At 44.1% G+C, this 15,125-nt stretch overlaps 1 protein-coding gene across 5 annotated transcripts in view; it reads right to left on the bottom strand.

Annotated features, from left to right (window-relative positions):
- IP6K1 (inositol hexakisphosphate kinase 1) overlaps positions 1-15,125 on the bottom strand; it is a 36,982-nt gene that overhangs the window by 7,537 nt on the left and 14,320 nt on the right. For 4 of the 5 annotated variants that reach the window (XM_069562350.1, XM_069562351.1, XM_069562348.1 and 1 more), the window contains exons 2-3: positions 8,960-9,310; positions 631-841 (exon numbers count right to left, since the gene is read on the bottom strand). In XM_069562350.1, the coding sequence (XP_069418451.1) occupies positions 631-841; positions 8,960-9,182 (434 nt within the window). In that variant the 5' untranslated portion in view covers positions 9,183-9,310. The remainder of the gene's footprint in view (positions 1-630; positions 842-8,959; positions 9,311-15,125) is intronic. The other variant, XM_069562352.1, reaches the window with a different exon arrangement.

Below are 15,125 nucleotides of genomic sequence, written 5' to 3'. Positions count from 1 at the left end.
AGGAGGGTTCCAGTTTCTCCATAACCTCAACAAAACTTTCATTGTCTATCCTTTTGACTGGCCACGCTTGTGGGGGTTCATAATTTTTGCATGATGTATCAAGAAAAATAATTATTTTTCCTATCTGTAAGAAAATTCAAATTCCAATTCAATAAACTGAATTTTAGATGCAGGGCAAGGGTTAACGGTGATATCAGAGTCTCAGAGATCTGACTCCAAAACCCTTAAAGAGCATGGGCCTGGCTGCACTCACTGCCTCTGGGCTCTGCGATCCTGCAGGGGAGAAAGCAGCTGGGACCTCACCGTGGGCCAGTGCCTCTCCACCTCTGCCTTGGGAATGCAAGACATAACAAAGCTGGAAGAAAACAGCAGCATGTTCTTGCTTCCAAAGAGCTGAGAGAACTCCATTCTCTCTCTCGACCAGTACAGCCAAACTCAGAAGCGGGACTCACTGGGGCAACAGAACATGCGGGCGGCAGGTGGCACGATGGGTGAACCTGCAAACATCAGCCATCGTCCCTCCACCTTGAGCCCGCTTCCCTATGATGCATCAGGATGCTGGAGATACTCTGAGTATCTGTGCTCACAGCACCAGACGTGAACTGCCAGCCCTGCTCACCACCCGCTTACCTCTCCGAGGTTTCGAGGGGCAGGCTGGCTTTCTCCTCCTTGTGGTCACTGCCACTGCCCGACCGGTGCAGGCTCCGGCGGGAGTGCTTGCGCCGAGGCTGCTCTCGCTCCGGTGTGTCATCCGGCTCCACGGTCTCACTCTCCACGTACGGGTAGGCCACCAAGTTGATGTAACCATCACTGTCCCCCTCGAAACAGACGGATACCACTCCTGTTGGGAAAAAAGAGGCAGCCGGTCCATTCAGCACAGATTGCTGGCCTTTGCCGGCCCTCCACACACAGTCATCACCTGCCCTGAAGCCACTGTAGGAACAATGAGTGGCAGGCATCTTTCCAGAACATACTTCACCACTCATTCCTCATCTTCAGTCCACCATTCACCTTTGATTTTGGATAAATTCATTTTTATTTCCCATCCTCTTATCTAACTCTCTTGCTTTCAACTATTGCCTTCTGTGCCACTCAAAAGAACTACACCTTCCCAGTGACATATCCACACCAACATCATTTAACCTCCACTTACGGAACTGCTCTACACTGCTGTCATCTCCTCTGTCCTCCTCTAGATCCGGTTTCCTTCTGCCTGACAGCGTCATCAAGAGAGCCATCAAGACTCCTCCAAGACAGCCCTCAAAACATGTCTCTACACTGAGGATCAGGCTAGTCTAGGCTCACCAGGCAGAACTTCGGCCTCAGCAAAGCACCAGCATTCCGAAGTGGAAACAGCTATTTTCCATACAATACTCATGCAAGTTTGTTGTGTCCATTTTTATCAAACAGCTTGTCCTTGGTTTCTTCTGGATCATTACCAAAGGAGCTGAAACACAGCACCTAGAAATCTAACTCAATGAGTTTCTTTGGTTGTTAAAAAGGTCCAGGCTGCCCTTCATCTGATTTCCATAATCCAACCTACTATCAGCTACATGTCTCGTTTTACACTCTTGGTGGGCAAAATCGGCATTATGATCTGACAATCGGTGACAAGCCTTTAAGAATATGTCAGTATGCCAGACGAAGAACATCCTTTCCTTTGGCCCATTTCCTTCTCCAGGAGGACACTGCTCTTAAACCCTGGTCTCTTTTAGGAGGGAAAAAACCGCTGAACCATCAGCGTGTAATGGATTCTTTTCTTACATTGCTTAAATGCACACCTCACTTCAGTGGGCTTCACAACCGTACCCTGCTGGCCTCTCCCACAGGCTTCCACCTCCGTAACTTCTCCCCTTTGTCTTTGCAGAGCTTCAGTTCTGTTCAAGCCTGAACGCCCCCGGCCTACACTATTGTTTGTTTCGTGGGCTCCCCCTCACGCTCTGACGTGGAGTGTTCTCCAGGCCTGCCACGGAGCTCCGTGCTGGAGCTGACCAGAGTCAGAGCTGTCCCTTCTACGATCCTCTCCTTTCCCCCCGTTCTCTTGGCTTCCTCCTAATCTGAGTGGAATACATCTTCAAGTAAATTCCTAACAAAAGAGGGTTCAGGATGTCAATTTTCTGAGTTCTTTGTGGGAATCCTACTCCAACAAGTGATGCATAGATAGTTTAGCTGAAGACAGAATTCTATGTTGTCTGCAAATAAAGACAGCTTTACTTCTTCCTTCCCAATCGGAATGCCTTTTATTACTTTCCTGCTTACCTGTACTGGCCAGAACCTCCAAGTTAACTGTCAACTAGAAATGGAGACACGGACATTCTTATCTCGTACCTCAATCTTAGGGGCTGAAGCGACTGTCTTATCACTGAGTATGAAGCTAGCTGTAGGTTCTTCATAGATGCCTTCTATCAGGTTTGAGGAACTTTCCTTCCATCCCTAATTTGCTGAGAGTTTTGTTATTGTTACTGTATCAAGAATAGATACTTGAAACAGATGGTCAACAGAAAAGGTACTCAACATGGCTAATTATTAGAGAAATGCAAATCAAAATTACAAGGAGATACTTCCTCACACGTGACTCATGGCCAATCATGAAAAAAAATCTATAAATCATATATGCTGGAGAGGGTGTGGAGGAAAGGGAACCCTTCCACACTGTTGCTGAAAATGTAAATTGGTACAGCCACTATGAAGAACAGTATGGAGGTTCCTTAAAACCTAGAGTTGCCATATGATAACAGCAATCCCCCTCCTGGGCATGTATCTGGACAAAACAATAATTGAAAAGATACATGCACTCCTAAGTTCATAACAGCACTGTTCACAATAGCCAAGACATGAAAACAATCTAAATGGCCATCGAAAGATTAATGGATAAAGATGTGGTATGTACATACAATAGAATACTACTCGGCCACAGAAAAGAATGACCTAGTGCTATCTGCAGCGACGCGGATGGACCTAGAGATCGTCATACTGAGTGACGTAAGAAACGCAAAGACAGACACCATATGGGCTCACTGATGTGTGCAATCTAAAACACGACCCAAATGAGCTGATCTATCCTATGAAACGGAAACTCACAGACAGAGAAGAGACTTGCGGGGGGGGGGGGGGGGGGCGGGCAGGAACAGACTGAGAATCTGGGATGTGCAAATGCAAAGCATTATATATACATAATAAACAACGAGGTCCCACTGTATAGCACAGGGAACTGTATTCAATTTCCTGTGATAAATCATAATGGAAAAAATATTAAAAAGAACAGACATATTTTGTATACTGAATCACTGTGGAAATCATGTACTGTTCATCCTTTTGGGTTTGGCTTCTTTCTTTCACTTAGCATAACGTTTTCAATGTTCACCCACATTGTGGCATGTGTCAGAACTTCATTTGTTTTTATGGCTGAATACTATTCCACTGTAAATGTATGCCCTTTATCTGTTATGTAAATGGATTTTGTTTACCAGTTCATCTGTTGATAGGATGCTTGGGTTGCTTCCACATTTTGGCTATTATGAATAATGCTTCAGTGAGTATTACTTTATATGTATCTGAGTTCCTGTTTTCAATTCTTTGGGGTATATATCTAGGCATGGAATTGCTGGCAATTTCTGTGTTTTAACGTTTTTGAAGAACTGTCAAACTGTTTTCTACAGTGTCTATTCTATTTGACATTCTTACCAGCAGTGTTCCTATTTCTCCTTATCTTTGCCACACTTCTCTTCTTCCTTTTAACAGCCATTCACTGGGTGAGAGAAGTCTCTCTTGTGGTTTTGATTTGCATTTCTCTAATGACTAGTGATGCTGATTGTCTTTCCATGTTTGTTGGTCATCTGTGTGTCTTCTCTGGAGAAATGTGTATTCAAGTCCTTTGACCACACATGAATAGGGTTGCTTCTTAACTCTTAATTGGCAAAAAAGAGCTAGAGTAGTTTCTTAGAGCACTGAAGTTTTGTCCATTGTTGTTTTTTACCTCAGGGTTTTTGCTTATCCTTGGAAGCTTGGAATATTCTGTCCATTGTCCTTTGCCCACAGCTGTTCCTCATTCTTCAGTCCTTTAAGTCTCCCCAGACACTCCTTCCCCAGTCATCCTATATCAAGGGCTCTGGTTTGGAAGCTTTAGTACCGTCAATTACAGAACCTTATTTATTTTACTCAAAGTACTTAACACAATCTAGAATTGTTTTGTCTAGAATTTATTCTTTCTCACATTAGCATGTAGGCTCCATGAAGATATGGGTCTTTTTCGTCTTCTACACTAATGAGCACAGGGCCTGGCATCCAGTAGGTGCTCAATAAATACTTGATAAATGAATGAGGCAAGGTTTTGAAAAACGATACAAGGCATTTAGCACTGCAAGCAGTAACACTTGATGACTACAGCTGGTCACATTAAATAAACGAAAATCCCTCTTCAAACCTACTGCCAAAATATAGAATATTACTGGCATTTTCCTTAGCTGAGTTTTAAAAACACCTGTGGTTCTGGCAATAAAGAAATGTGTATGTGACTGTGGGTTAGAATTAATATATGCATTTTCTAAACCTCTGTGTTGAAAGGGCCTGAAAGCAAAGCCACTCCAGTGGCAATCAGAACATCCAGCACCAAGATCTTGTTTTTTCTAACTATCATTCATACGATACAAGGAAGAAAAGCTTGGAAGAAAAGCTTGGTGCAAAATCTGGTTCCTGAATCAGGGCACAAAAAAATACAAGATGAGCCTGGAATATCTCGTGGTAACTGAAAGTAATGAAATAGCCAAAAATGATGTATGTCAAAAATACACAAGAGCTAATGTTAAGGAGTCCCAGTGACCAAATCTAGAATAATTTGAGGAATAAAATACATACGTCCACACTGATAGATTAATGGGGGAGGAGGGACAATTCTTCCATATAGAATTGTAATTTATTTTAACTACTAAGTATAGAAGAAATGATGGAAAGGCTGTCATCACTAGGTATGCAATTATGCTGTTGTTCAGTCGCTAAGTCATGTCTGACTCTTTGCTACCCCATGGACTGCAGCATGCCAGGCCTCCCTGTCCCTCACTCTGCAACTTAGTAATTATCACAGGAAAGAACCACTGATCAATTGGAAACCTAGTATGCTATGAAGCAGGATATCCAGAGAGTCCCAAGGTATCTGTCCATATGAAACTCATTAATTAGGACCCTATAGCTGTCACAGAGCAGCCAGTACAACACAAGCAGGAGAGGGGAGGGGAGGAGAGGGAAGGGGAAGGGAGGGATGGAGAGGGGAGGAATGAGGAGGGGAAGGATGGGGAGGGGAGGGATGAGGAGGGAGGGATGGAGAGGGGAGGGATGGAGAGGGGAGGAATGAGGAGGGGAGGGATGGGGAGAGGAGGGATGGGGAGGGGAGGGATGAGGAGGGAGGGATGGAGAGGGGAAGGATGAGGAGGGGAGGGATGGAGAGGGGAGGAATGGGGAGGGGAGGGATAAGGAGGGAGGGATGGAGAAGGGAGGGATGAGGAGGGGAGGGATGAGGAGGGAGGGATGGAGAGGGGAGGGATGGAGAGGGGAGGAATGAGGAGGGGAGGGATGGGGAGAGGAGGGATGGGGAGGGGAGGGATGAGGAGGGAGGGATGGGGAGGGGAGGGATGGAGAGGGGAGGGGTGAAGAGGGGAGGGGAGGATGGGAGGGATGAGGAGGGAGAGATGAGGAGGGAAGGGATGGGGAGGGGAGGGATGAGGAAGGGAGGGATGGAGAGGGGAGGGGTGAGGAGGGGAGGGATGGGGAGGGGATGGGTGGGGAGGGGAGGGGCGAGGAGGGGAGGGATGAAGCTGAGTTTGTGTTGATCAAGATGTCTTTCAGTGCCCTGTAATCCCTTCCAAACACTGAATTTCAGCCCACTGTACTGGAAGCTGAAGCAGTGGGTTCATCAGCTTGGATTAGTTGGTTACATCCAAATCCAATTCTGGCATCTGAATCATCTTGGAGAGAACCATCAACTGCAGCTTTCCATTCACACAGATATTTTCAAATATCATCTTGGTGGAAAAAGTAAAAATAAACCATCATCCTGGCAGAACTCAAGAGGTTGAAGACGCTTCCTGAATCTCACCCAGGGCTGATGGTCTTGCCATGCACACAGGAAAGCCAGTACGGGCATCTCCACGGAGAGGTGAGCTGCACAGTGACAGGGCTTTGCTCGGTACACTGGCATCATGGGAGCATCAGAGGACCTCCGTTACTTTTGCAACTTTTCTGTAATTTTACATTTCAAAATAAAAAGTAAAGGACTTCTCTGGTGGTCTAGTGGTTAAGACTGTGTTTCCACTGAAGGAAACATGGGTTTGATCCCTAGTCAGAGAACTAAGCTCCTCCATGCCCTCAGAGCAGCCAAGAAAAAAGTAAAAACCCTAAGGTATCAGTCTTGGAAATACATGAATCGAACCCACCATATCTTCCATTTTCTTGGGACTTCATTTGACTTAAAAAAAAGAAGAGATCGGTTTCAATTTAATTGTATTTTTGAGAAAGTGTATTTACTCTTCCCTAGTGAAAATGCACCCTGAGGAAAGAAAATCAAGCAGATACTAAAGACTTGCTATGGGTTTTAGACTTCTGTTCCCCAAGCTGAGAATTGCTTGGAAGGAAAACCGAACCAATGTATGACTGACGATCCTTCCCTGGGTGGCACCCTGAGATTCTAATTAGTCCAAATTCTGGTGGTTGTGATTTAGAAAACATTTCTCTGCAGCCTGGGGTTCCACTTCATTTTAAAGGATTTTTTTCTTCCCTTAGCATCAGAAGAGGACTCCATGAGCTAACAGGGACTGTAGTTTTTTTTTCTGGTTTTGGCATTTTTATAGCAAAAGATTTGGCCATGATGTATTGAGTGTGGATGGGTGGGTGGCTGAAGCTACATTTATAAAGCATTTGTAACTTGTTTCTTAGCCACTTAGAGTCGGCAGTGTGTTTGATTCTCGCTTCTCTCTCGTTTTGCAGCGTTAAGAGTATTTACTCTTCCAAATTCAATATGCTTCTGATTCTGTTCTGAAAACAGTAACAAACTAACCGATTCAAAACTGCACAAAAGGACTTGAATAGACACTGCTCCAGAGAAGACACACAAATAGCCAACGGCACATCAACCTCATTCATCAGTCATTAAGAAAACAGGTATCCTAATGATGGGATACCACTTCACACCCACTTGGGTGGCTACAAAGTTGTTGCTATTATTTTTAATGGAAAATAATGGTTTGTAAGGATGGGGAGAAAAAGAAACATTGCTGATAAGAATGTCAAATGGTAGGCTAATAGGGAAACCAGTTTGACAGTTCTTCAGAAACGCTAAACACAAAATCACCATATGATCCAGCAATTCCACTCCTACGTATATACCCAAAAGAACTGAAATCAGGGACTCAAGAAGGTGTTTGTAAGGTAATACTTACAGAAACATTATTCTTAATAGCCAAAAGGTGGAAACAACTCAGGTATCCATCAACAGATGAACAGATAAATAAAACACAGCATATATTTACAATGGAACAGTATTCAGCCGTAAAAACAAATGAAGTTCTGACACATGATGAACCTTGAAAACATTATGCTAAATGAAATAAGCCAAATCCAAAAGAGCAAACATTACATGATTTCACTTGCATGAAATATCTAAAATGGGCAAATTTATAGACAGAAAGCAGATTAGAGGGTACCAGGTGAGGGGAAATGAACTATTTAATGGGTACGGAGATTTTGTTTGAGGTGATGTAAAAGTTCCAGAAATAGATAATGGTAATGGTATACAGCATAGTGAATGTATTTAATGCCACTAAATTAAACACTTAAAAATGGTAAACTCTGCTATATGTTATGTATATTTCACAACAATAAAAGGGTTAAGGAAACAAAAGCCAATACCAATATGGACTGTTTTTCCTAAATCGAGGATCTCCCAAGTAAAGCATGGTGCAAACATGACTGAATTCACACTGCTTTGGAAAAGGTAAAAAAACAAAACACAGGGACTGTCCCAGCAGTCCACTGGTTAGCTCAATGCTTTCACTGCAGCGGCCTGGATTCAAACCCTGGTCAGGGAACTAAGATCCCACAAGCCATGCAGCATGGCCAAAATAAAAAGAACACAGAAAACGTAATTTATACGTGCACGGACGCGTACTAAGTCGCTTCAGTCGTGTCTCACTCTTTGCGACCCTATGGACCATAGCCCGCCAAGCTCCTCTGTCCATGGGATTCTTCAGGCAAGAATACTGGACTGGGTTGCCGTGCCCTCCTCCAGAGGATCTTCCCAACCCAGGGATCAAACCTGCATCTCTTATGTATCCTGTATTGGCATGCAGGTTCTTTACCACTAGTGCCTCCTGGGAAGCCTCAACTTATACATGAGGGTCAATAAAAATGTATACACGCAGTGACAAAAATCAGATTTTAAAACAAAGTGACTTAAATTCTGGTATACATTCATGGGGTTCTAGCCTATCAAGTTACATTATAAAGCAGATTATTTTTCCTTTAAAAGTTAGGACCTCCAGGCTCCAGTCCTTCTCTAAATTTCTTACTATCCATTCACCCCCAGCATATACACACACAAAGCTCCACAGCACCTCCTCACCAGCTACCTCATCCCCTGAGCCTGGAGAGCATCCAATTCCTTCTCTGGGAGCAGAGAAGGGCTGCCCTTTCTCTCCTAGATCATCCCAGCCAACAGGGAAACCTCCTAGACAACAGCATGCTCTTCGCCAATGGGACTTAATGCTGTGAATTCTTCTCGGGTTTACCTATCAATGGACTCAGTTTTCAAGCAATAAAGACCTCGCTGATGCTTTCAAATTTTGCTTAACAAAGTGACTTAGCCGCACGGAGACAACACAGACCTACAATCGTATCACGTGGCCGACAGAACAAGGAAAACTGGGCTGAGGGCCTATAGCTGCTGCTCTCTCCCAGCTGGCCGGGGACTGACCTTTGTACTCAGGGGTGAACTCCTTCATCTCGGGAGGGAGGGACTCGTAGAAGCGCTGCTCCCGGGAGATGAGGGGCTTGCACACAGTGTGGTCGTCGTAGCGCATCATGCTGCTGTGTCCGCCCACCTGGTGGATGAAGGGCTCCAGGAGGACTCCCCGGTCTCCGGCCCGACTCGCGTTCTTGCCATACTGCCCCACTTCCATGGTTTGACAAACACACATTGCGTTGGGGGCCAGCTGCACACTGAGGGCAGAGGATGTGGCACATGAGCCACGAAAGGAGAGCTGCGCAGAGGGTCCTGGTGGGCTGAAAACCGACGGTCAGAGTCTGCTCAGCTTATTCTTCTCTCCTAACAGAGGGAAGAGAGCAAAGACGGAATCAAAACACCCGGCAAGCTAGTTTCTCTGGAGCTCTCAGAATACCTGCTCCTGAGGAAGAACAGGGGTTGTGTCTCGCTCCCTGCTATGTGCTCCCGAGAGATCAGCTGGGCCGATCTCTGCTGAACGGTGCAACGCTGGTCGCCTCCACCCATCTTCTGTACCATTCTGTTTGGATTTCTCACAACATCCAGGACTGTTAAGGGTCTCTCCCTGACTCGAAGAAAGGGTTTTGCCTCCGAAATCAGGTCACATGAGATTCCCAACTTTTCTGCTTAAGGTGTCAAGGACCTGGCAGGGAAAGCCATTCCCTCCTGAGTTGCAGAAGCATAAAAAGGTTTTGTTTTCCCCAAAAGGAATTCAGACTTCATAGTTCTTCTACTTTAAATCTATGGCCATCAACTTATGACCATGCCAAGCACCACAGAGCTTCCCTTCCTGTTTGATTCTACACAAACAGCGGGACACGGAAAAGCTCTTTGTACTTAAATAACCTCCTTTTAATGTAAGTTTTCTCTCAAGAAAGTTACTATAGTGCAACACTTAATAATGAATACATCTTTTAAATTAGGAATGTAGTAGGCAGGCAGGTGGTAGAGCGAAGGGTAGTGAGTTTGGGATCAACAGAGGCAAACTATTATATACGGGATGGATACACAACCTCTTACTGTACAGCTCAGGGAACTATACCCAATACCCTGTGATAAACCATAATGGAAAAGAAAATGAAAAATAGCACATATAACTGAGTCACTTGGCTGTACAAGAGAAATTAACATGGTACTGTAAATCAATTATACTTCAATAAACATTTTAAAACTTAAAAAGGAACATAGTAGGCAAGACAACATGTGAAAGATCAAGACTAAAAGAAAAATATAGAGCAGAAATACGGCTGTACCTGTAAGAGATAAACTATTAGTTTTTCTGAACCTCCTGATTACGGGCAAAATGAGCTGTGCTGGGCTGTGCTTAGTCGCTAGTCGTGTCTGACTCTTTGTGACCCCATGGACTATAGCCTGCCAGGCTCCTCTGTCCATGGGGATTCTGCCAGCAAGATACTAAGGTGGGTTGCCACGCCCTCCCCTCCAGGGGATCTTCCTGACCCAGGGATCGAAGCCAGGTCTCCCGCATTGGAGGTGAATTCTTCACTTTCTGAGCTACCAGGGAGGCAAAATCAGCTATGTAATAACACTGCTGCAAAATGTAAAATTTTCTTTACTCCAAAGCTGCCCAGGAAACTATGTGTTACCAACCCCATTCCCACTCCCCCAAACGGATCAACATCCCTTTAAAGACATTCATTTTAGGCTCTCCTTCAGGACACGGCTCAGACTCCATGCTCTTCAACCAAGAGCTTGGTGCACACCTCTGCATCTCCTGTGGCAGCCTGTGCCAACTCTACAGCAGCAATACATTCACTGTCCTGTCGTCTATTTTGTCATCTGTCACCATCACCAAACCATTCTCTCTTATTAACTCCATCTCAGGTTCAAGGCAGTTCCTGGCATAGTGCAGTGCTCACCCAAAAAAAGAAAAGCTTGTTAAAATGAATTAAATAATCCGAGGAAGAGGACCACAGTGAGTAAAAGCACAACTGTATGAAAACAAAATATGAAAGGAGAGTGGCAGTGCTTAGGACACGAATCAACTGCAGAAGGCTCCCCTCAGGGTTCCTGGAGGTGCCCCTGTGGCAGGAGACTTCAGGTAGCAATGCCAAGTGCTTCCCGCCCTGCCTCCTCCCCTTCACCCTGGGATGGCCTCTGATTGCAGATGGGATACCAAGAAGGTGCTGTGCTATCTAGCCAGTGTCAGTGGGTACCTGGTTTAGGAGAGGGGGTCAACAGTGCCAAGCGCCCCAGAGGAGTTAGGCATTAGGGCCATTCCCCTGGACTCTGAGTTCAACATGCTGCAGTCTCTTCTGGGATCCTCCACAGCCTCCACAGGACCGAAAGTCCAATCAGATCTGGACTTCTGATGTTTTGTTTCCACAGGATGTCTACATAAAGTCATGGTACTGTTTCTGGGTCTGAACTACTTTCTTGGAAGTAAACATGTAAAATATACCATGTTTCTATAGCTCTCTTTTGGCATTCCTTTTTAAATAACCTGGGAACCTGAAAAAGTGGACATACCCACTGGTCTACAAGGTGTAGAGCCTTGTAATGACTTACAAGTAAGAAACTTCAATTTTCCTCATGAAGACATGCCTGCTGCCAACTCTGTGGGATATGCTGATGGAGGTGAAGGGCTTGGGCTTGCCTCGCCTTCTGCACAGTCCTCAAATTTCTAGCAAAAGCTCTGACTCATTCTGATAAACAACCAGAGGTTGTTCTTGACGTCTGGGGTCCACCAAGGCCCACTGAAAAACCTGTGGGCTGTGAGCTATGGATGATGGCGTCTAGCTCCGCTACTCCTTTCCTAACAGAGTCCCAATGTTGTTCATGTACATCGAACAACACTGTTCAAGTGTTGCTCACATTCTTGAGCCAAACCTCAAGGGAACATGAAACTCCATTTAAACTCAGCGAGAATCCTGAACATTACTTCATTTCTTATGAACTGACTTAGGAAAAAGCATGTGACTCTTTTTCCCAATGAGATGAGGGGAAATTGGCCATAGGTTCTCTGCGAACTTATCCTGCTCTTCACACACGATAAGGCCACCTCCTCTTCCTCGGGTTATTATTCCAATATCTGGACGTGACACCTGAGACTACTCAGCTACCCTGTGACTCTCAAACACCCCTGCCTAGGGCAGGGCCAACATGCTGAGCACACAGACCAGGAAGAGGAAATCAGGGCTCCTGAAACTGTCACCCAAGTACTGGGTATCCTGTTATGTAACAAAAATTAGTTTCCCTCTATTCTTTAAGCCAGTCGTATTAAGGTACTCTGTCTCTTGTAATCAAAACCATCCTAAATTAAAGGACAGAAATAGTTGCATCAAAATCCCAAAGTCTCCAGTTAATACACTTTGCACATTAAGTGGTCACTAACTGTTTTCTGATGACCACAAGGAGACTTTCAACAAATGATGGACAAGCTCTCTCACTAACGACAAAGGGCATGTTCTCCACGAGCCTCAAAATGAAAACTGTGATTCTCTAATCTTTCCAGTGTCCCTGAAGGCAGAGCATCTGAATTATGTCTGGTCCACAGGGCTGGTACCAAGATACTAAAAAAGAATCTGACCAACAGAAAACTCATTCTCTCACATATAGAAACAAACCTGTCCAAATGTTCAAATAATTAGCTTAGAACTGATTCTACCTTGCTTCAACAGGAGGCAGACCATTAAAGAGATTTATACTCTTGCCACTTCAGGACCTTACTGATCATTTTTTAACAAATGGATCTAAATATAACATAAAGGGAGGCGGGAGGGGGGTTCAGGATTGGGAATATGTGTACACCTGTGGCGGATTCACGTTGACGTACGGCAAAATCAATACAACATTGTAAAGCAAAAAAAAAATTAACATCAGGAAACTCCAAAAATAAATAAATAAATACAACAGTCAATAAATTGTATTTTCCAGCGTGTAGTTACTTCTCGAAGATTTTCCAGACTGTCCTCTGCAAATACACTGACCTCACTTCAAGTAGTTTACGCCATTTAAGATGTCAACAGCTTCTGCAGTCTTTTCTAGATTTAAGAAACTCCCAGCATGAAGAAAAACTTGTGAATTCTTTAAAAAGCTACAAACTGTCAAAAAATATCACATAACTGAAATCATGAGGAACAACGGTTTCATTCCCATGGGTTGAACTAGAAACAAACAAAAAACTCCCTACCAGGATGTTTTTTGTTTTGTAAACAAAACCACCAAAGGCTTCCCCTGGGGAAAACTCTGTATTGATAAACAGTGCTCTTTTCCCCATGTGGTTATTTTAGAGATTGTGGCCAAGTCTCAGTTTTCTGTAGAGCTCTGCTCTCATGTAAATGTGTTTCCAAGTTACCAGTCTTGTCTGCTTTCTAGGTAACATTCAACAAGGCTTTTCTCTGGAAAGGTGGAATCCCTACAGATATAGTCCTCTGTGCTGGCAAGGGTTGGCTTCCTGGATGTCAAGGAAAGCAATGGATTGTGCTTAAGCATTACAAAATTGTCACTTTTTCCCTCCTATTTTTCTGGCCACCCGGCACAGCATGCAGGACCTTAGCTTCCCAGCTAGGGATGGAATCCATGCTCCCTGCAGTGGAAACACGGTGTCTTAATAACTGAACTGCCATGGGAGACCCACAAAATAGCCACTTCAATTCCACTACTCATGCAGACCCAGGACCCACAGGTGTGGAGGAACTTGAGAGGCAGAAAGTTGGCATTTATTAAAAGCATCTCCAGGACTCAAAGAGGCTCCCACACGTTCCCCAGTCATCCCCATGGCCCTTTGCTATGACTGACAAACACGCACAGTGAAAAGCAATGGCAATTACTATTGAATTCCTATAGCCTAATTTCTTTTGACAGTAACATCTGAAGTGGCATCCACCCAGATTCAGAGTTGAAAGGAAATGTACTATTTTCTTTCCTCTCTATACCTTTTTGTCCTTGGCATAAACAAGGCATTTCTCATTTTGGAGGCATTAAGGACTATGAAAAGAAAGTAACTACAAGGAGGAACATTCTCTGGGTTTTGAGAAGGATCCTAAGGAAATTGTCTTAATCTGTTTCGGCTGCTGTAGCAGAATATCACAGACTGAACGACTTACAAACAACAGAAATTTGTTTTCTTAGTTCCAGAGGATGGTAAATTCGACATCAAGGCAATGGCAAATTCGATTGTTTGGTGAGTCACTGTGTCCTCATATGGCGGAACGGGTGAAAGGGCTCTCTGCGGCTTCTTTTATAAGGGTACTAATCCCATTCATGAGGACTCCATCCTCATGACCTAATCACCCCAAAAGTTCCCCTTCCAAATACCAACACACTGGAAATCAGGTGTCAATATATGAATCTGGAAAACAAACATTCAGTCTAGAGCAGAAATCACGATCAGTGTTTTAAGTTCTGCTGCCACGGTATCTATTCTTTTTCTGATTAGACTTCACCATTTCTGCCATGACTTGGTAGAATATTTTGGCGAGGAAATCTTGTTTTTGTGAAAAGGAGACTTGTTATTTTCTATGAAAATAGTCTGTAACTTTCTGGGTATTAGCATGAAAATTATTTTACTTTAAAATGTTTAAAAATAAGAAAATTCCCTCTGTGGAAACATGATACATTTCTGTATTTAGTAGTAAAGCTCCTTTTTGATGAACACAATCTTAAATAATGAAAATTAATCAACAATATTCTCTAATATTCTGCATTAGAGTAGACAAGACCGCTTGTGCTGACTACCATGTCATTTTCATTGGGCTGTTTGAACTGTGGTCTGAATCAGGCTCTAGGGGAGGCAGGAAAAGTATAGCACCAAGTTAGGCTTTGGTTTGACAAAACAGATTCTTTGGAAAATGGTAAGTTTGAGGCTTGGCAAAATCATGTGGTGATTAAAATTACATGAATCCTACCCCCTAAATACCAGATGCAGTTTTAGCCCTTTTTTGTCTTATCAGAAAAGACTGTCTGTGCCCTAATGAAAGGACCACTGATTTGGTTTGCAGGGTTTTCAGTAACAGCTGCACTTTCTTTAACACCGTCGCTAGCCGCACGAGCAGAGCAAAGGTCTAACACTTGAGGATGAGAAGCAGCAGATATTCTTCACAAATGTGGGTGTGGAGTAAGAGGGGCTTAAGTAGCAGCAGTGTTCTCCAAACATCCCGGTGATGGATGTTCAGAGAGG

The sequence above is a fragment of the Ovis canadensis genome, chromosome 19 (assembly GCF_042477335.2).
Source record: "Ovis canadensis isolate MfBH-ARS-UI-01 breed Bighorn chromosome 19, ARS-UI_OviCan_v2, whole genome shotgun sequence".
Classification (NCBI taxonomy): Eukaryota; Metazoa; Chordata; class Mammalia; order Artiodactyla; family Bovidae; genus Ovis; species Ovis canadensis.
Note: the sequence above shows the minus strand (reverse complement) of the source record. Positions and strands in the feature narration are given on the sequence as shown.